This window comes from Protopterus annectens, chromosome 8.part0, assembly GCF_019279795.1.
Source record: "Protopterus annectens isolate FY-2018-M chromosome 8.part0, PAN1.0, whole genome shotgun sequence".
NCBI classification, from domain to species: Eukaryota; Metazoa; Chordata; order Ceratodontiformes; family Protopteridae; genus Protopterus; species Protopterus annectens.
Window position 1 is genome coordinate 1,768,474,378 of NC_056741.1, and position 25,177 is coordinate 1,768,499,554.

Genomic DNA, 25,177 nt, shown 5'->3' on the forward strand with positions numbered 1-25,177 from the left:
ATATATATATATATATATATATATATATATATATATAGTGTTGTATATTAAGCACTAGAGTTGGTTTCTGAATTATGTATACTGGCAAGTTATCACTATTGCTGTTATGTAAATTGCCAGTGGAGGAGATTTTACTAGGATCAGAGACAAGACCCAGTCTAATATTGAGCCATTGTTTTTGTTGGCTCTGGTTTTGGTAGTAATGAGTTGGGTGTACTTAAACAGGTTGAGACTGTTTGTTGGGTGATGATGTATGATATATAACCAGTTAATTTTCACATCATCAAGTATGATTGTTTCATTCTCTATATTTTTGGATGACCAGGCTAGTATTTCTTTAAGTATTGGATATTGTTACACAGGGGGGATATATGTGACTATAATGCAGATGCTTTTACTGCTGTTCATTTTCAAGTAGGGTATTAGTATTTCAGCTGTAGAAAATGTGGGTGTGGATTTATTATATGGGACAATATTCAAAGTATTACAGTATATGAAAGTAATGCATCCACCTTTTTTTCTGGGCCTATCTGTTCTCAGGCAACATAAACCTGATGGGGGGATTTCTGAGGATTTAATATAAGGTTTTAGCCAAGGCTTCATTGCTGTTACCATATCTGGCTTATAGTGTTCAATCCAGGCATGCAGATCTTGAATTTTGTTTCTGATGCTTTGGAAGTTGATGGTAGTGAAGTTAAGGGTTTTGTGACAGTTCGTATGATAAAGTGGGGAGTGAGTGGGTCCAGGATTGGGATGAATGTCACTGCATAGTATTAGGTTGTAAGTGTGTAAGGGATTAGTGGGTTGCAGTTTTTACTTTGTGTTGTATTCATGTATGGAGGTCAGTTTTATTTTAGCTTTTACATGTAAAGTTAGAATTTGCTTTTTAAGGAAGAAGGTACTTGCTGCATATAGAGGGGGTGCTATGTCAGAGAAGGGAGTGAGTTTGGGAAGAAGAATGGCAGTTACATGAGTGGGCATGTAATATCCATGTTTGGTTTAGGAGAAGTAGCTAGCAGTAGAAAGAGGAAGGATAAAGAGAAAGTAAGTAGTGCTAAGCAGGTGAAGACTAGCACCTTGTAATGGAGGGGTATGTAGGGTAGTAAACAGTAGGATTTATTTGTAAGATAAGCTGTAAAGTGAAGACAGTTTGGTGGAGTATGGGAGTATGGGGACTGAACGGTGAAATGGTTATTTATACAATTAGTGAAATGGGGGTGTAGTGAAGAATGCATTAGTAGAAGGCTATGAGTGGGTGAGCAGTAGTGGTAGATGAAGCTTTGGTTAGGATAAATGTAATTGATGCAGGGGTGGGTGGGAATGTGGGTAGAGGAGAGAAGTGGAGTGAGCCCGAGAAAATCGAGGGTAAACAGAGTGGGTAGAGCCAAGAGCAGCAGATCACTATGCTTCAGAAAAAGAAAAAAAAACTATCAGTGGGACTTGCACTTAAGTTTATTAGTGAGGAGTACAGTGTTTAGAGTGGAGAGACTAGGTGAGTAAGGACAGATGTTGATAATGTATGAAGTGTGCCCTTGGTTTAGAAAAGTGAAGAGACAGATAGCAAAGTCTTAGCCTTTAGCACACTTTCCTGAAGTTAGTTTAGGTGCCAAAGTGATACAGAGAATAAGGAAAGAGATACATATTCAGTGGGGGGTGTTGGTCGGGGTTAGTGAGGCAAGAAATACGTGTGCACACAACAGCCTAGTTTAATTTGCAAAAAAAGACAAAAAAAATGCTTTTAACACCAGGTGAGGAAGAAATAATTGGGACACATATGTATAGCTTGTCCTACCGCCCTTGGATAGACAGCAATCGTTGTATCAATTTTAGGGTCAGTAGATAGAATTTCAGCCAGATGTGTTCAGGGTGGGGGGGGGATTGAGGTCAGGTTTCCATATAGGTGACTACTGTAAAATAAAAGAGAGCTGTAATGATAATAAGATAGTGAGTTTAGGGTGGTACCATCTCTAGAGGACAGAAAGCAATTAATGGAGCGGTAGTGAATATTAGAAGAAAGTAGGAAGAGTGAAATAGAAGGCAAAGAGAGAGAGAGGGAGAGAGAAAAGAGTGAAGTTTGCAGGCTGGAAGGTGAAAAGGAGCAAAGAAGGCAAAGAGTGAGAGAGAGAGAGAAAAAAGAGTGAAGTTGGCAGGCTGGAAGGTGAAAAGGAGCAAAGAAGGCAAAGAGTGAGAGAGAGAGAGAAAAAAAGAGTGAAGTTTGCAGGCTGGAAGGTGAAAAGGAGCAAAGGTAGAAGGTCTGGTGAGAGGACTCCCAAGTTTGCATGGAGCAGTAGAAAGGAAAAACAAGACAAGTGAGGCATGAGGAGCTAAAAAGGAGAGTAGTTTAGTTTACAGTACAGATTTGTAGAAAAGGTCCTTTAAGAAGGCACTGTGAGGGTCGAAAACACGCAGGTAATAGAAAAATGGTCAAGGGAAGCAAGCATTTACTTTAACATCTGGAGTAGGCAAAAGTAAGAGAGAACACAGTACATAGTAAGGTCAAGGGACTCTAGCTTTTAGTCAAGCTGCAATAAGCAGAAGTAAGAGAAAATGCAGTTGCCAGTATCCAAATACTACATGCAGAAATTTTGCAATATAAACAGATTATGCCTTCTAATTGTACAGCATAACAGTAAACAAGCAAACAGAAGTTATTGAAGCACAGATTTGAAGAAAGCGACATTACGTAGGCACTGGGAGGGGATAAAGCTCACTGGTAAAAGCAGAAAGATCAAGAGAAGCAAGAGTTTACTCTAAAATTCAGAGTAGGCAAAAGGAAGATGAAATACAGAACCTAGTAAGGTCAAGGGACGCTAGCATTTAGTCAAGCTGGAATAAGAAGAAGGAAGAGAGAATACAGTTGCCAGTACCCAAATACCACATGCAGTATTTCTACAATATAAACAGATTATGCCTTCCAGATGTACACCAAAACAGTAAACAAGCATGCAGCAGTTATTAAAACAGGCAAGATTTCAGCATTTTTCAGTAATTAATACACAGTGCTAGGTTTCAGCACAAATTAAATGAAATCAAGCATTCAGTTACAGATTAGTGACAGTACTATCCAACAAACAAGTCAAATGGGTAGCTTCTCTGATGTTTGACACAATGGCAGAGTATAATACAAGTGCCTGGAAGTCCGTCTCATTTGAGTAAAAGACAAACACAAGCAGGACAGTACAGGTAAGGTACAAGGACTAAGAAACAAAGTGTGTGGCTCTGTTTTTCCTAGTCCTAGCAAAGTAGACACATTAGGTACATTTACATCTATAGCAAAGTAGACACATTAGGTACATTTACATCTACTAACTGGTAGTTACAGGCCAACAGCGGTGTTACATCTACCAACTTGTAATTACATGCCAACAGCAGTTTTACAGAGATTGTATACGATAGGCAGGAAGCCAGTACTGAAACAGATAATGCTAATGCAGTGATATCGCTGCAGGTATCCTTATTCTATTAGTTACACAAGCCCAGTATAGAGAACAAACTAACCTCTTCTCTAAGCTTTCTTACTTATAACTTGTGTATATGATGGCTTAGTAAGAGATAACTGAACAAGACAATTCAATGCACTGATGGCAAGTACATGGTTTCTTGGAGGGCTAGGGGGCTGCTTTTGGACCAGAGACAAGAGAAGGTTTAAAAGACGGCACCAACAGATTTCAGAGTACTAAGTAAACTCTGATGAGCAACTCTGGGAGAGGAGGGGTCAGGGATTCATAGACTAGATTAGATTAGATTAGATTAGATTAGATTAGATTAGATTAGATTAGATTAGATTAGATTAGATTCTTAGTAGGGATGTATAACTAAGCAGGCTGTATTACACCATATCCTGTTTATGTATTGCATGAAAACTGTGCAATTTCACAAGGAAAAACTTAAAAATGTTATTCATATTAATAAAACTACATATATTTTATTTAATTTAGCTACTTTTATCATGATCTTACCTTCTCCAATTCATCAAAATAGTAGTCAATGTAGTCTCTTGGTTCTAATGGTGTCCAACTTTCTCTGTGTTCCTTGATTTCCTTGTTCAAGAAAGCAAGAATAACTTTTTTGTTCTTGATTATTTTCTGAAATGGCAGTGGCAGGCATCTAAGAAAGGGCAGTGTATTATAAACCTAAAGAAAGAAGGTATATTGTCGTTATGACAAAGGGCAATGTATTATGAACATCGAGTACATATTTTCTTAGCACTATTTAAATAATGTTCTACTTAAGATATAATCAAATCCTCTGATGTGTGTCAATATCTTTGTTTAATAATCTGAAGATGTTCAGACATAATAGTTTAAAAATCTTGTTTCTCAGTGCAGATCAGAGCAAATATTAATCTATCACCCATCCTGTATGCCTTTAGGAAAATGCATGTCATTCTTGACTAGCAAAATACTTAAGTGTAATTCAAGAGTTCATACTAGCCTTTTGAGCAACAATATCTACTCGTTAAATAAAAAAATATATATCTACATATATATATATATATATATATATATATATATATATATATATATATATATCTTTCTGTCTGGGTTCGCTTCATAACATCGACTTACCATTTTGTCATGTTTGAAAACAGCAAGACAAAAATGTCAGAAGTTTACAATCACAAACTCTCACAACATTGAATGTCATCTCCAGGAAAGTAATCACTTGGCCACCATGGTGAACTTTGTCCTTTCTCCACTGTAGTGTGATCTTGGAGTTGGTATCTTTAAGTAGAGGGGTGTGGGGGGGTGAAGAAACTCTGTTCGGTGAGTGTAATTTGCCTCCGTTTGTAATGTTATCATTGGTGGTCAAGTGGGTACTTTCCCAGAGAAGAAATACAATGTTCCAGGAGTTTGTGACTGTAAACTTCTGATGTTTTCATCCCACTGTTTTGAACATCAGTGAATTGGTAAGTCGATGTTATGAATTAGACCCACGCATTTATATATATATATATATATATATATATATATATATATATATATATATATATATATATATATATATATATATATATATATATATACATACATGTGTGTGTGTGTGTATGTATATATATATATATATATATATATATATATATATATATATATGTGTGTGTGTGTATATATATATATATATATATATATATATATGTATATGTATATATATATGGATCTAATTTAAAATAATCAAATTACCACTTCATCAAATCGCAGAAGATTGAGACAAGGTTGCAGAAAACTTAATTCAATGAACTCCTGGAACATCATATTCTACCGCCGGGAAACTAACCACTGGGCTGCCAATAATCAAAATACAAATCAAAGCAAGTTAAATGCACCACAATGGGGGGCTTCACCCACCACACACTCCCATATGGGGAGCTGTGCCCCCCCAAATCCCCCTAAATAAATATACCATCTACAACTTAATACTGCTGTTGAGAAAAGAGCAAAGTTTGTCATGCTGGCCAGGCGGTTAGTTTCCCAGTGGTAGAATATGATGCTCAGGGAGCTTGTTGAATTAAGTTTTGGGAACATGGTCTCAATCTTCTGCAATTCGATAAAGTGGTAATTTGATTATTTAAAGTAGATCCATATGACTATATATAGGTTTATATCAGATAATTGAGTTTTGACAAACTTGAAATACATCTGGTAGAGACAATAAGATCGAGTTTCTGAAAACTCAAACATGAAACACACACACACACACACACACACACACACACACATACACACATAACAATCTAACTTTTTTTACATTTTTGCAGGGTGGCAAGCACCCCTGCACCTCACACACCCCCTGAAAATTATATATACTAAGTCCAAGATCACACTACAGTGATAAAAAAGGTAAATTCCCCAATCATCACTGTACATCAATCTATTCAAAAGCTTTGAGTGTTTTAAAACTTGATCATATGCTTTTGAAATGCAGCTTTATACTACATGCTGTTTTCTTTAGGTCTACATCAGAAGAGCGAAAGTTCACAAGAACAAACGCTCTTATGATCGAAAATGCTGGACATCGAAACGTTATTTCTGGGGTCATGGTTTCAGTGAGGAATATTTGCCCTTTTCTCACTGTAGTGCAACCTTGGAGTTGGAATATATATTTAGTGGGTGGAGTGAAGGGGCACAGCCCTCCTCAATATCAAGTTCGAAGTTTGTGCTTTTTCGATGTTTGAGTGTTCGTTCTTCTCAACTTTCGATCTTCTGATATAGACCTGTTTTCTTCAGTCATTTTTTCCCTTCATGCAAAAATGAAGTGATACTGTCCATGGATTAAGATACAGATGGAGGTGAAGGTGAGGCTGTCATATCTGTCACTGACAGAGAGATGGATGTAATGCAGGTGTCAGTCATTCCTTAATTCATGAAACGTAATTATATAGGAAAGGTAAAGTTCTTCAGGGTGATCACAGGGGTGAATTGTGCTGGTAAAAACAAGGGAATGTGTTGAGGTAAGAAATTTTTCTTCTCACTTATTGATTGACAGTATTTGAACTTTCAACCAGAAAGGAAAAAGGAGAGAGGGAGCAGTGGCCCTTACTGATGACTGAAAGGACTTTGAACCTCTGATTATGTTTATTTTAAGAAGTTATACTTTCTCTGATAAATCTGACACAGTGGTTGACTCAGTTTGCAGGATCCTAAGACAAGCAGATAACCTGACAGAAAGTGGAAGGTAGAGGAAGATTGACAAGGAACTGTGAAAGTACTTTCAGGAGGAGTTGAGGAGAAAGAAGTGGTGGGATATTGAATTTGGAGATTTGTTAGAAGGAGAGCTGGCTAGAGTGATGAGGACAAATTAGAGAAATGGCACAGAAGTTTAATAGGTAGGTGAAAGATTTTAAATGGGTAGATAAGTGGTGATCATTAACAGATATTTGTCACAGAGGGAAGAATATGGAATGAAGAATGGGGATTTGTTTTAATGCTTGCTGTAAATTGTGAGGATTAGGAAAGTATCAGAGCAGAAGCAGACTCATGAAGACAGTCCAGGTAAATGAATAGGTTGGGAAGAAAGGTATATAATCACTAGAAAACTGATGACAGGATTGATTTGTATGTAACTAAGGTGAGGAGAAGTCAAGGGAAGTTAGAAGACTAGAAAGACAAATGGATACGGAGGTAATTCAGGGAGGTAAGATAATGACATATAGGAGGAAATATTGAATAAAAATGCATATGAGGATGGCATACAGGTGGTACATGATACCTGAATTTCTGCATGTGCACATCAGAGATATCCCTCAGATTATAGTTGTAGAATGCTGCAGATAATTCCTGCTGAGGCAAAGACACTCTTAAGACAGAGAAAAATTAGATATTCATGTTACAGAACAGTAAATCAATTTACATTTAAGAAAAGCATCGCAGTTATATTTATTTATTTAATTTCTTGTTATATTCTATCTTTTAACTAACTTAACCTCAGATAAAACCTATGGCTTGTTTTCAAGGGAGACCTGGGTGGTATTTATACTAGCTAGTGATTATTTGACTAAGACATCAGGGAAATTCCTGTACCCATTGAAGGACACACTGTGCATTTCCTGTTAAAGAGGCAATGAAGAAAAAGTGATGTGGAGAACAGGAGGCTTTATATGGAGGAGAACTATGAATAAACCTGACAAAGATTATCAAACTGTTCATGTCCGGACTGCAAACAGGGATTTATTAGACATGGCTAATATCATGGACTCACAGAGAAGACAGAATTATTAACTAAGGAAACCAGTGGAGCATTTTGGATAAGAAATCCTGCATAAGAACAGCTGCACATAGTACAACAGGTAGGTGCCTTTAAAATTACCAGCTGCAGAGTCAATGGATGATGATGTCACTGTGTACTCTGATGCAGGCATAGCCATGTAAGTAGTAAAATGTGCTTAAGGAAGGCCGGAGATATGAGATGTCATTGAGGAGGGAGATCAACTGTTGTATGGATAATGCCCTTATCTGACCTGTTGTGCCCTTTTAGTTACCCCAAAACTTGAAATAGTGTATTTAACTTTTTTGGAATCACATTCTGAATGTAATATTTTATTGACAAGCCCTCTTGTTATTGTTGTCTATAACCGTAACATTTTCTCTTAATGACTCTATTTCCTTAGATGCCATTTTTTTATTTTTAGTTACCTCTATCACTTTTTTCTTCCTAACTACTTTTACAATATTATTTCTAAAATATAAACTGTATTACTTATTTCCACTTCTTCTGATTTTTTCTTACATTGCTTTTTTGGATGTTTCACTAGAAATTCTGCATTTTCATTTATTTTATCTGTTCTGTTGTTTATCTATCAATTAATTTCTATTTTCTATGGTGCACAACTTTTCCTACACTGTATACATTTTAATAATTTTAAGCCACACTGCATATTTTCACATGACATCTTATGTAGTCATCATTTTCACTTAAAATTGCCCCAACATTATATCTGCTGCTCTAATATGAATGATTCTTCCCCAGCTCAGATTTCAAAAAATTATTCAGTAAAAGCAAGTTGCGCACAGGGTGCAACAGCATTAATACAGAGGTAACACATACATTAGTTCACAAGCCTCTACAGGACATAGAGCTATGTTTCCAATTATGGCTACACCAACTTTTAGTGGTAGTTTGTTCATATGCAACTTTAAAATGGAAGATCTCAGAAACCTATAGTGCAGAACATTGCCAGTACTTGCAAAATACATGAGCAGACAAAAGGCAAGTGTGAACACGGAGCAGTATCCCCAAAGAATGCTTCTCCCTCTCTGGGAGACTAATTACTGGTTCATTATAGTTTGACCTTATGTATTTGAAAAAACTTACCTAAAATTTATTTGGATATATTTATGTTTTTCATTGTAGAGCAACTGACAGCTAATTATGATAAAGTAGATCAGCAGTGGACTGTTGGATGCTGCGATACAGACCTGCTGTGCATATTGTGGCTCATTGCGCAGTTGTGAGCAGCTGTCCACACTGCAGACATTGTTAATCACACTAACCAGTTGTGATTCAGAGAGGCTAGGTGTTGTAGACAATAATATGATGCAAGATACTGGGTCAGTACAGTGGATAGCTAAATATAGCTGTGCTACTAGTAGCTTAGTGTAAATTTGGGCAATTTACAGCAACACAGAAAAGCTAAAAATATTCAGAGCAACACAGAAAAGCTAAAAATATTCAGTCCAGTACACTCGCCAGTAGCAACCCGGGGTAGTGGTGCTGTGGTAGCGTTGTCGCCTCCCAGCAAGACGTTGTCACATTTGATTCTCAGCTAGAGCATCTTCTGTTTGGAGGCATGCGTGAATGGGTGTGCCTTCGTTGAAGGTTGTGTGTCACGGCTGGTAACTCGGCACGTAAAAATCCACTACCAAACATTAGCGAACTGGAGTTCCGCTATAACGACCTCTAACCAGGATAAGCCGAAAGACACACACACACACACACACACACACACACACACACACACACACACACACACACACACACACACACACACACACACACACACACACACACTCGCCAGTAGCAAGTTGATGAAAGATGTGCTATTTCACTACACTTGCTACACCTGTAGCAGGATGGCACCCTAAACATTTCTAATGTTCAAGAAATAGTTAGGTTCTTTCTCTACTTTTACTAAAGTACAAAGCAAAGCAAGTATTAGCTAGATTACTGAAAAATTACCAGTCAAGTGCTATTACAGTAAAACTCAGTAAGAACTACTTGTTCCAGGTCTTGTAAGGCTGTTTATCTAATAACATTGCTCACTTAATGCAAATAGCATTGTAGAATCTCTGGGCATAGCTGTCCATTTGTCAGACTTTGGATCTCTTCATATGACAGATCTGAAGCTTCTGATTGCTCAGTACTGCTAAAGGACTGCACTTCTGAACATGCCAGTGCTCACCACATTTCCCACTAACCTGTTTTGAAAGGCTACTGTAGAATCATCAAGCTGTTCTTCACTCAGCATCCCAAGCAACAAATTATTGGATAATCTATTTTCCACATGATACTGATAACCATTGTCAAGTGACGTTAAGGACATGCAGGTAGGTGCGTGCGTGAATGGGTGTGCCTTCCTTGAAGGTTGGGTATCGGACTGGCAACTTGGCACTGTAAAAATCCACTGCCAGTCATTAGCGGACCAGAGTTCCACTGTGGCGACTCCTAACCAGGAAAAGCCAAAAGACATTACTTACTGATAACCATTGTTTCTTTAGAAATATTTATTTATTAATTATTTGTTGACCAGGCTAGTTCCTCTAGCTTAGTGGCCTCTTTTCAGGATTGACTCAAGGTAATATTTATACTACTAATGGAAATTTTGACAGAGCATACTCTTTGGAGCTGCTAGATGATGCCAGAGGACTCCTGCAGCAGCAAAAGAGGGGCCTAAGGGAAGCAGCAGAATGGGTGAGGACCAAAAAGCTACGTAGAAGTTGAAGGTGGAAATTTTGAATTTGGAGAAAAATGTGTTTAATATGTACTATCAGAATGCAGATAAAAATTCTTGAGCTGTGAATTATACAAGGGAGCAGTGGTTAGCTATCTCAGTGGAGAAAGAGGTAAGTGAATCTGTTGAAGTGGTGCAGATAACAGAACTGGCATCAGGAGGCCTTCCAGATGATGTTCTGTTGAAAATACTGCTGAACTAGTTTTTCCTGAAGGAACTAGTCCCTCCCCTTTTCCACCACCAGCATACTTTGTCAATGTTCAGAGAAAAAGAATTAGTAAAATCTATTAAATAAAGATCAAATACATTTTGAGTAGGTTGTACTATCTAACCATATCTGTTTCTGAGAGTGTACTCAGTGTGTTTAACATCATCTCCATAAAATGCAACATGTGAATACTCTGTCTACTGACAATGTTCTTTTCAGCTTGTTATTAGCTATCCAAATATTTGCATTATGTATGTATGTTTGTATGTATGTATGTATAGGTTCACACTGTATGAGCTGAAGCTGGATTTTTACTTTCTTAATATGTCATTCTTATGTATTAGGCTTTGTAATAACTTTATTTAACTGTAGTTATATTATATCATTGTAGAGCTTTTCTCTCTGGGGCTCCACTGAAAATAGGATATTATCCCAGATACATTTTCCTGGTAAACAAATGTCAAATAAATAAATGAATAAATAAAATAATTGAGCAGGGTGATTCAGGTGGCAGTTACACTGTTTCATGGGTTGAGATAGCAGGTAGCTTTTATAGAACCACTGAGGATGGAAATATGGAGAAGGAACCTGGGGATGTGGCAATAGACAATGCAACAGTTAAAACTGATGCAGAAGTTACTGGAAATAAGTGGAAAGCAGGAACAAAGGGAGAAGGTGTCTGATTTTCTGGCAGAATAATGCAGTACCTAAAACATGCAGCAGTGACAGCAGGCAAAAAATGAAAGCAGTGACAAACTGTAAGTAAAACTGTTTTTAAAAAGAAGAGAAGACCGGCCGTAAGAATGGGAACAATAAAAATGGCACTGTAATAGACAGGTGTTATGTATGGGACAATCTGGCAATTGTTCTTAACTTTAAAGCTCAAGAAACTTAGCCTTTTATACATATAGGAACAGAGACATTTTGTGACTTCACATTTAAAAACAAGGGAAAGATGGTAAAAATTCTAGAACTGTGTAACAAGGACATTTATTGGTAGAACAATTAGTTGTTTTCTAAAAATCATAAATTCACTCAAAATGCACAAAGGAAGACCTTTGTGCATTTTTAGTGAATTTTAAATTTTTGGTGTTTGGGTATTCACTCAGCTCTTGTGGAATTTGGTTATTAATTATTTGTTTTCTGTTAGTAACTTAAATGTTAAAAAAATGTTACTTTGAAGTTTACAGCTAATGAACTAAATGAAGAAGAGGTTAAAAATTGTATGAAGGGTTTGTATGAAACTTGTTGACAACATTGTGAAGTTAGAGATGAGAGGAGCTTATGGAATGAAGGGTGGAAGCTGTGTGCTGTTCTGAAATGTTAAAAAAGCATGGTGAAACACTTGGCAAGTGTTATTTTTGTGGCTGGTCATAGAAGGACATTAAGATTTGATGGCCAGCCTAAGTCATGCTAATAGGTTTATAGGTTCATAGGTAAGTAGTAGGCTAGCTGCTCTTCTGGTCCATTTTAAGCCTGGCCAGTTTCCCTTGTTGTGCTTGAAATAACCTATCTTGTTTGGTTATAGATTAGCCTTGCCCATCCCGTAATCAGTAATTATATATGACCCCTAAGAGCACTGGAACCATAAACTGGGATCATACTATAGATAAGTTGAGGGGACCCATGGATAAATGTTCCATTTCCCATCCATAGAGCTAAGTCGCACTTGAATATGGAACATGATTAACTTAGCAGCATCCTCTGAGAGATACGGTGTGGGGAAAAAGGGCATACAGCAAAAAGGTGTGTAGTTGAATGCAGGTTGTGTAAAAAAAGGAGATTTCTGGATAAATCGCCAAAAGAAAACAATAAACAACTAAAAAGAAGGGAAAAGAGAAGAAAATATACATAGGGAAGGACAACAAGAGGCTGGAGGAGAGGGTGAACTAGGTAAAGAAGAAACTCTAGAAAAAAAGAAAAAAAATGTAGGTGGGGGGAAAGAGACTGCATGCAGGATGAGAAGTCAGGAGAATGTATTGTCACTAATAATTTTTGAAGTTCTAGCCTGTGAAAAATCTGATTTTGGGGATAAATCATTTGTAAATAAACCCAGGGAAAATATTCAATAGGGCATATATTTCCCTTCAATGTAAAAAGAGGAAAAAGCAACAATTTTAGAGTACTTTTTGTAAATGTGAATAGTATTATTAACACTGTAAGAAGGATATGGATGCTGGAATGGTTTAGTAAATGTGATATGAATGTTATTCTGTTAAAAGTGGTATGATTCCTGACTCTTGAGGAAAGATTACAATCAGAAAAATTGTGGGTTGGAAATATAATGTAGAACTTAGTAAGGGAAAGCTGTTCTGGAGTTGCTGTGCTGTATAAAAACTGATAAAAATACTAGATGTAACATGGGTAAAGATGGGAAGGTTAACTGTTGTTGATGTGAGGTAGCGAGAACATGTTTATAGAATTATATGACATGATTCGCATATATAACTAGCAATAGAAGAGAGAATATGTTTCATCAAATATTAGACTGTGGTGATTAACATGAAAATTATAGTCACAGAGAACGTTAATTGTGATTTAAGGGGAAGACATAAAAGAGAAAGGGAAAGATGTAAAAAAAAACCAGGAAGTGATACAATGTGGTAAATTAGCTATGTGGAACAAAAGTCAGTGGACTTATAGAAGGGAGCACTTGTATCTGGAATTGATTATGTCATATTATTGGAAAGCTTGTGGGTAGCAGATTGTGATACAGTTGTGACAGTTTTTTCAGAACATTTAACAATATGAATGGGTGGGATGGAAGAAAGTGAATATATTAAAATAGGAAGGGAAATGGAAAGAATAAATAAATCAGAAATTATGGGATGAAACTAGAGAGTGGGAAGTGTTAAATTTCTGGAAGGTTCATATAACCCTGAAATACTTCTATAAAAACTGGTCTGGATAGTGGATTGAACACAAAAACAAATATAAAAAGTGTTTTTTTTTTTGTTAGTGACAAGCTGATGTAAGAAAGGAACAGAAAGTAAAGCACAGGAAAGTTTATATAAATGACTGCCTTGAGGCCCTATCCCTGTATTCTGTCTCTTACAGGCTTTAGAGGTGACATCTATGCCTGGCATACAGGGGATTGTCAGACCCCACTCTGATGGACCTTCTGCATATCCACAAAACAGTACCAGTATTATCCGTTCTAAAGACTTAAACCTTTTATGTGATATAAAAAGGACCTGCTTGAGAGATAGGTATATATCCCAAAGATTACCCTGTCTAAGGAACATACTACCATCCATATGATTTGGAGTGATTAAGTATCAGTTTTCTGTACTTTCTTTCTGTACTTAACTGTTTTCCTCCTAAATACCAATTTTCCAGCATTTATTGTGATTTAAAAGCTTGTTTTTTTTCACATATTGTACTTATTTGACTGTCTGCACTTTTAAAATGCTGTTTTTGTTTAAAGAATTTAACTGTTGTAGGCTACACACTAAAGTGCAATAGACTTTTCTGATCGTTTGTAGTCATTTAAAGCTGTTTTAAGTGTATTTTTTTTACTGCTTTTGCCTTATCTTTAAAAAAAAAAAAAAAAACAACAAAAAATTCCTTTTTTCCTGCCTTTCTAAGCTATTATAGTCCAGTTTGAATTCAAGGCTGTGTTACAAGTTTCTGAGTTGCTCATACCTTACTTGGATAGAAGGAAGTTTCTCTGTTCACCTGTGAGAGAGGGGAGCTTTGAGAAACCTATCTGTCCCTGGAGGAGAAGTTCCAGCCCAGAAGTTAGTAGTTTATTGGCCATTTTCGGCTTATTTCTACCTTTTTCATTTCCCTGCTATAAAAACCACATTTGCACAGTTTTGCATGCCAGGCAGTGCCAGTTAGCTAGGGTTAAATTATTCCTGGCTCTAAGTCTCCTCTTCAGTTTTCCCTTGAAACTAGTCTAACTCTCAACCTAAGCACTCAAAAAACATCCTACAGCCCAGCACTTGCTCAGACCTAATAGCAAGCACTAATATACCCTGACATTTGATTGTCCAGCAGGCTCTTTATTCACCCCTCACCAACCGAGTGACTAAGCAGCTCACCCTACTATTCAGGCATGATCAAAGGGCAATTTCAGGTGTACTCACCATTCCAGCTGGTGAATCTGGGTATACTGAGGCAATATTACAACTGCCTCATGTACACAGACAACCCTCTCCTCCTACCACAAAACAATAACATATGCAAGAGATTCAATTATAGAGCCAAACTGGAGGCTAAGCAGTCTCCATCCAAGACTGGAACAGACAGTCAAGAGGAGAAGGTTAACACTTGCACCACACCTCCAGCCACACATAGACCTACTAAACCAGCACTGGCAAAGAATGCACATAAATACACAAAATCATACTCAGAGGCTCTAAATAAAAGCCTGCAAAAGCATCAGAGACCTCCAAAGCAGACACCCAAACAACCTGCACCTCCCGTCACAAACCAGACAGCACATAAAACACAAAATCAGTGTGCCGCACAATCACAGCCCTTAAGGCAAAATAACATACCTAACACACTAGTAATAGGTGACTCTATAGTCAGGCACACTGATGTCCCACTCAGTAGGCTGGACAAGCAGAAGGTTACTGTTAGTTGCCTGTCGGGAGCCAGAATCTGCCACTTAACACAAGCACTCAGGTCATTCCAAAACAAGTACAAATATGACTTTGTCATTGTTCATGTTGGTGTGATAGACCTGAGACGTACCTCCTTGGACTACATGAAAAGAGACATGGAAGAGCTCTCTGATCATATAGCCCAGGCTGGTATGACCCTGACCCTGAGTAGCATTCTGCCTTCACCAAGAATGATACCTCAGTATAAAGAAAAAATGATCAATTTTAACAATTGGCTAAGCTTCTGGTGTCATTCAAAGGGGATCCAGTGTCTGTCAGCCTGGGATGACATGTTCGACAAGCCGTGTTGCTTCACAAGAGACAGCTTGCACCTGTCACCCCTAGGCTTTCAAATACTGGCCAAGATTCTTGCTGCCCCCATAGTGCCTTTCTTAGGCAAGGCTCAAAAGTAAAACTCACCTCGATAAACAGCACAATTAACAAAAAACTGAGGGTTATGCTACTCAAAGCCAGGAGTTTAAATCTCAGCATGCACATGCTCAAAGCACTCCTCAGTATGGAGAACATCGGCATCTGTGCAGTAACTGAAACCTGGTTCAAGGCTCCAGAGAGCACCCCAGCACTACCGGGCTACAACTCGTACCACACGTTTTGGCCACAGATCACGGATCCGAAACACAAAAGGAGGGGGTGTATCGATATTCATCAAGGATACTTACACCTCCAGGTTAGTGGCGCAGCATTATACCTCTGAGATCATCCATGTGCAACTAACATCAGACAAATCTGCAATGCAAACTGTGGCCTGCTACAGATCACCCTCCATGACCCAGGACCACAACTCCACCTTTCTGGAGACACTGGAAAACATGAAGGTCCTACCGAACACCTTGATACTGGGCAATTTCAATTACCCTACCATTAACTAGGAAAACTACACGAGTACAAACTCCCAGGCCCAGCGGTTCCTGGAATTCATCAACTCAAATGCCCTGGATCAGCTGGTAAACTCCCCTACCAGAGGTGAAAACATATTGGACCTGGTCATCACAAACATGGGCGACAGGTGTTCCACATCGGAGGTCAACCCGACACTGGTTAGATCAGACCATAAACTAATCACTCTGGATGTCCAGACCCCACCACCACCTCCAACTAAGGAAACCACAGTAAAAAAACTTTTCTAAAGCAAACTTCACCTTACTTAAGACAGAGGCTGTAAGTTTCACAGCCCCCACACTAAAGGATAATGCTGCCCAATATGCAGAAACCTTTACAAATGCACTCTATGAGCACCTACAAGGATGCATGGATCATGCCATCCCTAGCAAAACAAAGGCTCACTCCTCTAAGAGAAGGAAACAAGTCTGGTGGATCCCTGTCATAAACAGGCTATACAATAGAAGGAGGAAACTACTTCAGAAAAAAAGCAAATTTCAAGAAGTAAAGACATCCCTGATCAGTATCAGTAAGAAACTAAGGTCCCTCATAAAATCATCCAAGGCTAACTTCGAAAGAAAAATAGCCAAGGATTCAAAAGATAACCACAAAGCCTTCTTTAGCTATGTTAAGAATATAAGTGGCAACTTGCAGATATGCACTGAACTAGTGCAAAATAGCACAAAATACTCTGAACCTACTGATATTGCCAACATCCTGGCAGATAGAGTCATTGCAAACTTCACCCCCAAAAGGGCCCACAACAATACTGGAAAAGTGTAGTGTCCCAGAAATCACAGAAGCACAGGTGAAAATAGCCCTTTCAAAAGCCAAAAACACAGTGACAATGGGGCCAGATGGTGTCCCAGGCTGCGACTTGCATGAACTACAGAACAAATTAACCCCCCCACCTAAACACACTGTTCAACCTCAGCATCTCCACAGGTTATGTGCCCATAGAATGGAGCACAGTAACGGTTATTCCACTACACAAAGGAGGGGCCATGACTGACCCTGGTAACTATCACCCCATAAGCCTGACTAGCCTGGTCTGCAAGGCTATGGAACGCATCATCATGGAACTCATTTACAAAGACATTGGGAACCTCCAAACTCTTGACCTGATCCTGTTCGGCTTTGTCAAGGGCAGATCATGCCTACTAAACCTGGTTGACTTCTTCAAGACAGTCACCAAGGCCATAGACAAGGGAAAGGTTGCTCACACAGCCTACCTTGACCTTGCCAAGGCTTTCAACACCATTCCCCACTCGAATATTACAGAAAAACTCACCAGCCTGAACATAAACCCCTACGTCACAAAATGGATTGCCAACTGGCTTACAGACACAACTCACATGGTAACAATAGTGGGCTCCAGGTCCGACTCTAAACCAGTCACAAGTGGCGTCCCATAAGGCTCGGTCCTGGGACCCCTAATGTTCGGCATATACTTCTCAGAAGTACAGGCAAACACATGAGGACTATGGCTAACCAAGTTCGCCGAAGACTGCAAACTGGGAGCCATAAATGACTCTCCAGCTGACACGGACATCCTCCAAAAAGGCCTTACTGAGACGGACACCTGGTGTCAAAGTCATGGCCTCAAGCTAAATGCCAAAAAATGCATAGTCATCCTGTTTGGGAAAAACAAAACACTGACGAATTACCACATAGGTGGCAGCCCCCTTAATACAGAAGAGGTAATAAGAGATCTGGGGACCCAGGTAGATAGTAATCTTTCCTTTGACAATCATATTGCCAAAGTAGTTAGGAAATCCTTCTGTGTGGCGCATCTAATTACTAAAGGGTTCGCATCTAGAAATAAAGAGGTTATAGTGCCCCTCTCATCACTCATCAGACCCTTCATAGAGTACAATGCCTCATTTGGGATGTACCTCACAAGACACTTTCAACAGCTGGAGAGACCACAAAAGTACCTCACCAAGAGGATTACTGGCCTCAAACATATGTCCTATGCAGCTCGACTGGGAAAACTCCGGCTGTACTCAGTGGCATATCGCTTACTCATAGGTGATCTCTACCTGACTTACAAAGCCTTGTCCAACTCAGAATTGATGGACATGCTCCACTTAAAGAAATCCAAGTCACTGCGAGCCAAATGCTCTAGTGAGCTAAACCTCAGTACAACAATAAATAGAACATGCTGGAGGGATAGATTCCTGTCACAGAGACTCCCCATGCTTTGGAACAAAATTCCAAACTACATTAGGCAGAGCCCCTCACTAACACTCTTCAAGAGAAACCTTGACGAGTGGATGGATAACAGAAAATACACCCCTGGGATCACTTCATTGGCTCTGCTTGACAGAGGATCAGTTAATTAATCAATGGGGCGGTGAAAGCTGACACACTCTGGCTAGGCTTATAAATGCCCTCGGGCAGATAGCTTAGTACCGGCCTATGAACCTATGAAGCAAAATTCCTCCCTAACCAATTCAAGTGCAACTTGGACAATTGGATGGGAAACCAGAAATTCATCTCTGATTTGGCACCTATATCTCTAATGCAAACAGGTAACCTGCAAATGGTTCAACTCCCAAACCCATGCTTACACTTCTCAAGGGCATCAGAACTTGTCAGATATTTGGGATGCATGGCTAGGCTTAAAAAAGCCCTTGTGGTCATTAGCCTAGTAAACACCTATGAATGGTTGAAGGAAGGTTTTGTTTATGAAGAGTTATGAAGTGGGATATTAAAATTTATGTGGAAGAAAGATGAGAAGAATGAAATAATAAAACATTGCAGACCCATCATTCTAAATACACAGATTATACATAGATTTTTATGAGAATAATACAGCGGAGAATGTAAGGAAGGATGAAGGATATTAAGGAAGAAAGTATATATAGTATAAATGGGCAGGGATGTTAAGAATTATTACTGGTTGTGAGAGAACTTTTGGATGATGGTAGAAGTTAAAGGGAGGATGTGAAACTTATGGTATGTGATATTAGCAAGACATTAGATACAGTAGGACATGATACTTTGTGGAATAATATGGAGAAATATCCAATAGGTAATAGAATTAGGAGAGTGTATACGTCAGCATATCAGAATAATAGAGTGAGAGTGTAAGTCAAAGGGTAGCTGACTAAAGAAATATGCATGAAGTGTGATATGAAACAAGGGTGTCCCATGACTGGAACATTGTTTGCATTGGTGATGAATGTGACAGTGAGTGAAGTAAATTATACAATGAAAGCTGCTAGATATGTTATACAAAAGGAGGTAGTGATACTGGTAGTTATGACATCTGCAAATTATGTAGTTCTAGTTGCTAAGAACAAAATATGGATGAGGGAAGTGTTGGTTTGTTTGAATGGATATTTAAAGGAAATTGGAATGAAAGTGAATAAAGATAAAGTAAGGCTTTGGGTAATGAGGTAAACATTTTAGGAATTATATTGAATGAAGTGTCCTTGCTAGGAAAATGAAATGGTAAAAATCTTATGGTTATGATGTAATGGGGTGTTAATAAAAGCAATGAAACAAACATGTCTTCTGTGGATATAGATTACCATTCAGGAAAAACAATTGTCTGATGAATTTGGTATTAGTAGGTAAAATACTAGATAAGTCAAATATTTATAAGCTCCAAATAAAATATGAAAAGGAAATTGTACAACTATTGTTTTCTTTCATATGGGGTTTATGATTAAACCCAGTGAAAAGAGTTGTGTTGTGAGTGAAGATGAAGAGAGATTTGGGTTAATGAAACCAGCTGTTTATTCTGCTTTTTTAAAATGATATAGAGTATTAAAGTGGGTAAAGGAAGACAATGGGTATTTACCAGTGAAAATAACATAAGTACAAAAATGCTGGGAGATTATGAGAATAAGAAAAATAGAAAAAAGAATATGTAAATGAAGAAATTATGAATTATCAAGAAAACATGTTAGCATGGAAAGTAAAAACTGGTGATATACAGAGAGATAATGCTGTGGTATAATAATGTGATGGAACCATATAAATATGTAAATACATGGGAAAATTTACCAGAAGATGTGATTATAGTCATGAAAGTAAGGAAAATGTGGATAACCAAGAGAGTAAAGTGTCGGGGTTTCCTTTGGAGTCCAGTAATAAATAAATTGCCAGTAAAGGGGAATATGCTATACAAAAAGAAACTTGAAAGAGTGTATTTATTTTGTGGGGAGGAAGAGGGAACAAAGGCATTTTTTATGTATTTATTTATTTATTTGAAATGTAAAAGAGTGGTGAGACTCTGGAAAAAGCTATGTGAAGAATTTTCCTTCAGAATATTAATGACATAAACAATATAGGTATGAATATGATTATGTATGGATAGAAAAAAGAATATGTGAGAAGGGTAGATACTTTATTTTATATAATACAGGTTATTTGGAATGAAATATTGAATTACATTTTCTTTAACGGGAAATGGAATTTGGCATATATTTTGCAAAAATCAGATTTTGGTTGTGAAAGAGGGAGTGAAGGTCAACAATGGAAGAATAATAATGAGGACGTTATAAGAAAAATGATAAATAGCAAGAAATAGAAATGTGTGTATATGTGCCTATAAATATGTAAATAATGTTTTTTAATGTTGTGTTAAACAAAGGACCCCTACTCTTTCCAATATGTGTTGTTGTATCTTTAAAATCCACATGAGCTGCTAGCATCTCAAGCAGAGAGAAGACAGATGCACGAGTCCAGCACCTCTGCTAGGCTGCTCTACACTGTCAGCAATCCACCTAGCTGGTGTGGGAATAAAACCCACTATTTTCTGAACCAAAGGTGATTGTGTTACCAGTTGCACCACTAGTACTGCTTACTTTGTGTTTATTTCTAAGATTGCTTCATGTGGACTATTAACTCAATTTTCTTAATTAGTTTGAATTGCTTTTGCTTGCATTCCCTTCTCAGAATTTATGCAACACATTTCTTTTACTCTCAGTAAACAAAGAGTAGAATTACTTTAACATTTTATTTCAGTTTCAAAATTCTGATATTTTTTATACATAATAATTTTTAAGATGCATTATAATCTTGCAGCAATTACATAAATTATTTTGTATTAACCTGAAAAAATAACTGCAGTCAAAGAAAAAAATATTGCATAAAAATAAATGAATGCTCAATTTTTATAAATAAATTCAAAATGCTCATCCAAACTTTCTTCTGTCTGGATAAATACTACCTCATGTCTCTCCTGAAAATTGGCCTCATGCCTAGTGAGACTAACATATTCAACAGAAATAAATAAGTATACAAACTAATAAGTGAATGAATGAATGAATGAATAAGCAAATAGACAAGTAAACAAGTAAATAAATACCCCTGAACTGAAGAGAGTAAAGGGAGATGAAAAAGAAAGAAGAATAAACTGTGATCGAATGCAACAGATTGAGAAGTCTAAAGAGTCAGTGCAAGGAACCATAGTCCCAGGTAAGGGAAAGTAGATACTAAAATTAAGCAATTGACAAATGGAGTATGTATGTGCCGTTTCCTTCATCTGTGGAACCTGATTACACAGCCCATTCTGTGTCCATGCCACTAAATGAGCATGGGTGATCTGGGTCACAGTAAGTAATTTATCCATCTGCACAATGGAGCTGCAAATATCTAGCTCATCATTTTGTTAATTATAAAATATAATCTTATTCCGTAAAAATATTTTACTGGGTACAGTATGTATTCTACATGTTTATGCAACCTATACTCAAGTCTTTGTTAACCCCCTGGATTTCCTAGTTCTAAAGCCACAGGCTTCTAATCATAGCCATGGGGAATCTCTGATACCCCTGCCTAATTAAAGCTTACAGTAACAATGCACATGGGAATAACTTCTTTCTGTTGGGTGCCTTGATGTCACTTCTCCTTAGACTGTAATCTTGATTTGAAGCTTTAATAAAAATCATCATACACACACCTTCATTAGTGAAGTAAATGATGAAGGATGTGTTGTTTCACTACTCCTGTAGGTGGCAGTATGATATGTTTCCCTGAAGTAGTACAGGAGAATACAATACATTATCACTTCATCACTGTGGCAGTTTTCCAGTCTGTTTCTATCTCTGCACTGGGTGGCAGGAACTTTTTCCTCCAGTACTAACTATTAAATGCTAACATAGTATAGTATGCTTCTTCTGTGGCTTCCATCTCTCCCCCTTATTTTACATGAGAGCCCTGACTTAGGCAGTGGTATCCTGCAAGGAAAAAAAAAAACATGAACAGTGACAAATGTCTAGATATTTTAAGAGAAAAAGTAATTTATTACCATCATCTAAATATTGAAAAAAAATTTAATACCACAACTCAAATACTTTGGTACTTTATTAAAAATAGAAACAATTACAGTTTCCCAGAAGAGACAAACAGAGAATAAGTACTATGCAGGTGTTGAGGGTGTAGCTTGCCCCCCAAACAATCATATTTCTGTAAAAATGTCCAATTTTGGGAATCTGAAAAGGTGGCAGAGGGTACCCACTAAATCTAAGCTTGTGGTACCTTAGAGTATTTACCCTGCTCTAATAGTGTTCTTGGGGTTAGAATCTATAAGTAACAGAGGTGGTGGGTACAGCTTCCCATTATTATGGGGTGCAGTAGAGTGAAAGCCCCTTGAAAAAATGCTTTAAAGATGTTAAAAGTGATGTTTGAAATTCCTTTCTTTGTTGTAATCAAATGTTTTCTTTCAAAGTGTCTGCAGTCCCAAGATTTAGGCTACAAAATTCTGATAGGAATCACGTGGCAACCATAGCTGTAGCACAGATGTACCAATATACTACAGTGCCTGACCACTGCCTGAATACGCAAGTGAAAGGTAATGCTTTACTTTTTGTCTTGGTATACCGATCTGATTGTATTTTACCTATGCTTGCCTGAATTCTTGTTAATAGTTACAAGTAAATAGTTCAGTGGTTGCTACACACAGAACACAGAAAAAAAATCACGCATCATTACCTCTCCCCAAAATCCACAAGTTAACTTGAAATTGACATCAGTGAGGTGAAGGATGTTTCCAAAGGAGTTGTCTTCATACTCATTTCGGTGCCCAAACAAAACAGAACATGTGACATTGGATACAGCTCTCTTAATAAGTTCACTTGGGTTAAATGGGGTGTCTGTAGGGAAAAATACATTACAACGTGAGGAAAAATAAACTATACAGAGGAACTCCAGGTCATGATGTCCAAAAACAATGAATTCCTGTATGTAAAATGCAGAAGCAGTTGAGATAAAATATGGATGCATGCACAACCATAAAGTGCTTTAGCTCACATAAAACAACTCTCCCAAATCTACACTTCCATTAAAGAAAAACATAAAAGAAAAAGTATAACAACAGAAGGAATCATAAACATGGTATGTAGGTGTGCACCCATTTGAATGTGAATCATTTTCACTGAATAACATGCATGATTCATGAACAATAATAAGGAATGTCATGAGAACTTAAGGAATTTTTAATGACCATGCAAAACAGATGACATATACAAATGAAAGAGGAGAACAACATAAATGGATTGCCAAACTAGCATGAAAACTTACAACAAACCCATTACTTACTACATGTAATAGTCTATTTATAGAGGTGGCTGGTACATGACTGACTATAATCCCATGAACACAAAACACCAAACAAATCCATCCTGAGATGTTTGCAGTAGTGATTCAAAACTCAAGAGGCAATAAAACAACATACATGTATTAGCTGCAAAGCACGAGCCACAAAGATCAATGACAGAAGCACATATGAAAATAACTTGCCAAAGTAAACACACACATGCACACATACAGACAGACACGCACACACACACACACACACACACACACACACACACACACACACACACACACACACACACACACACACACACACATATATATATATATATATATATATATATATATATATATATATATATATATGTACAAAACTAAACATCAAATACTCACCTGGAATGTGGAAACCGCAGGTGTGGCAAACCAAACCTGATGGGATACTGTGTTAGTCCTCCAGGACAAATGAAAAATGTGGAAATAGGATATGGCAAACAGTAGTGGTTCAGGTGAAAAACAATGACCAGATGTTAAACAAAAATTTTGTAGCAAAGAAGCATCCTTTTTAAGATGCTAATTGAAACTAATCATGATGAGTAAAAGTGTTCATCATGATTACTTATATTGTCTTCAAACTACATATATGAATAAGCCAAAAATGTGGAGCTATATACAAGTGAAAGGATACAGTCTATTCTGTATGCATTTTGCCTAAGTACCAACTTGAGAGTGGAGGAGAGAGAGCTTGTAGTTGAAGCTAGAAATGCCATGACATCATTCAAAGGGCCCTCTACAGTGCATGCAAGTGAGCACCTTTGGAGAGAGCATACCAGAACAGAGCATGCCATATATGTGATCTAGGGAAATTATGTCCAGACCTTGCTATAGACATGACCTTAGTGGAAGAGTAGGGCTTTGTAGGCTTAATCCAGCCATAATACTATGTGCCCATGTATTGCATTTTTTTCGGAGAGGTGTGAATCCTATGCACAATTTGGTAGTGCAGCTCAAATTATAAAGGTATTCACTCCTCTCTTCCTTCTCCACATGACTGCCCACAGCTGGTTTAATCCATTACTATTCATGGCAACTAGATGCTCCAGGCGGGACACAGCAGTGTAAAGACCTAAGGTCAAAGTGGATACATATCTTGCTGTAATGTTGCCAACCCTTTCTCACTAACCTCTGTAATCTTAAGCTCTAAAAGCTTCTCTTCAGTGATGTTTGAAAGACAGCAACGAGTTTGTACACAAATGGTTATTCTATTGTTGCTAATCTTAAAGTGAATACAGGTTCAGCTGGTCAAGTTTACTTCCTTGGCAAGAAACTCCCAGACTCCATTTCACATTTGTAATCATTGCAAATGCGTTTTTTTAGATAAAGTAGGATTACTTTTGTGTAGGCTTTTCTCTTCAACTATGTGATTGTGAAGTTATTATATATCATTAAGAGATTATGAGGGTG

The 25,177-nt window shown here is 37.6% G+C and overlaps 1 protein-coding gene across 1 annotated transcript in view; it reads right to left on the reverse strand.

Annotated features, from left to right (window-relative positions):
* The window catches only part of LOC122808561 (cytochrome P450 2D17-like), a 418,436-nt gene extending 394,724 nt beyond the window's left edge, over positions 1-23,712 (reverse strand). The window contains exons 1-3 of the mRNA XM_044079517.1: positions 23,709-23,712; positions 23,114-23,274; positions 3,960-4,133 (exon numbers count right to left, since the gene is read on the reverse strand). Coding sequence (XP_043935452.1) covers positions 3,960-4,133; positions 23,114-23,274; positions 23,709-23,712 — 339 coding nt within the window. The remainder of the gene's footprint in view (positions 1-3,959; positions 4,134-23,113; positions 23,275-23,708) is intronic.
* Between the last annotated feature and the right edge of the window lie 1,465 nt (positions 23,713-25,177).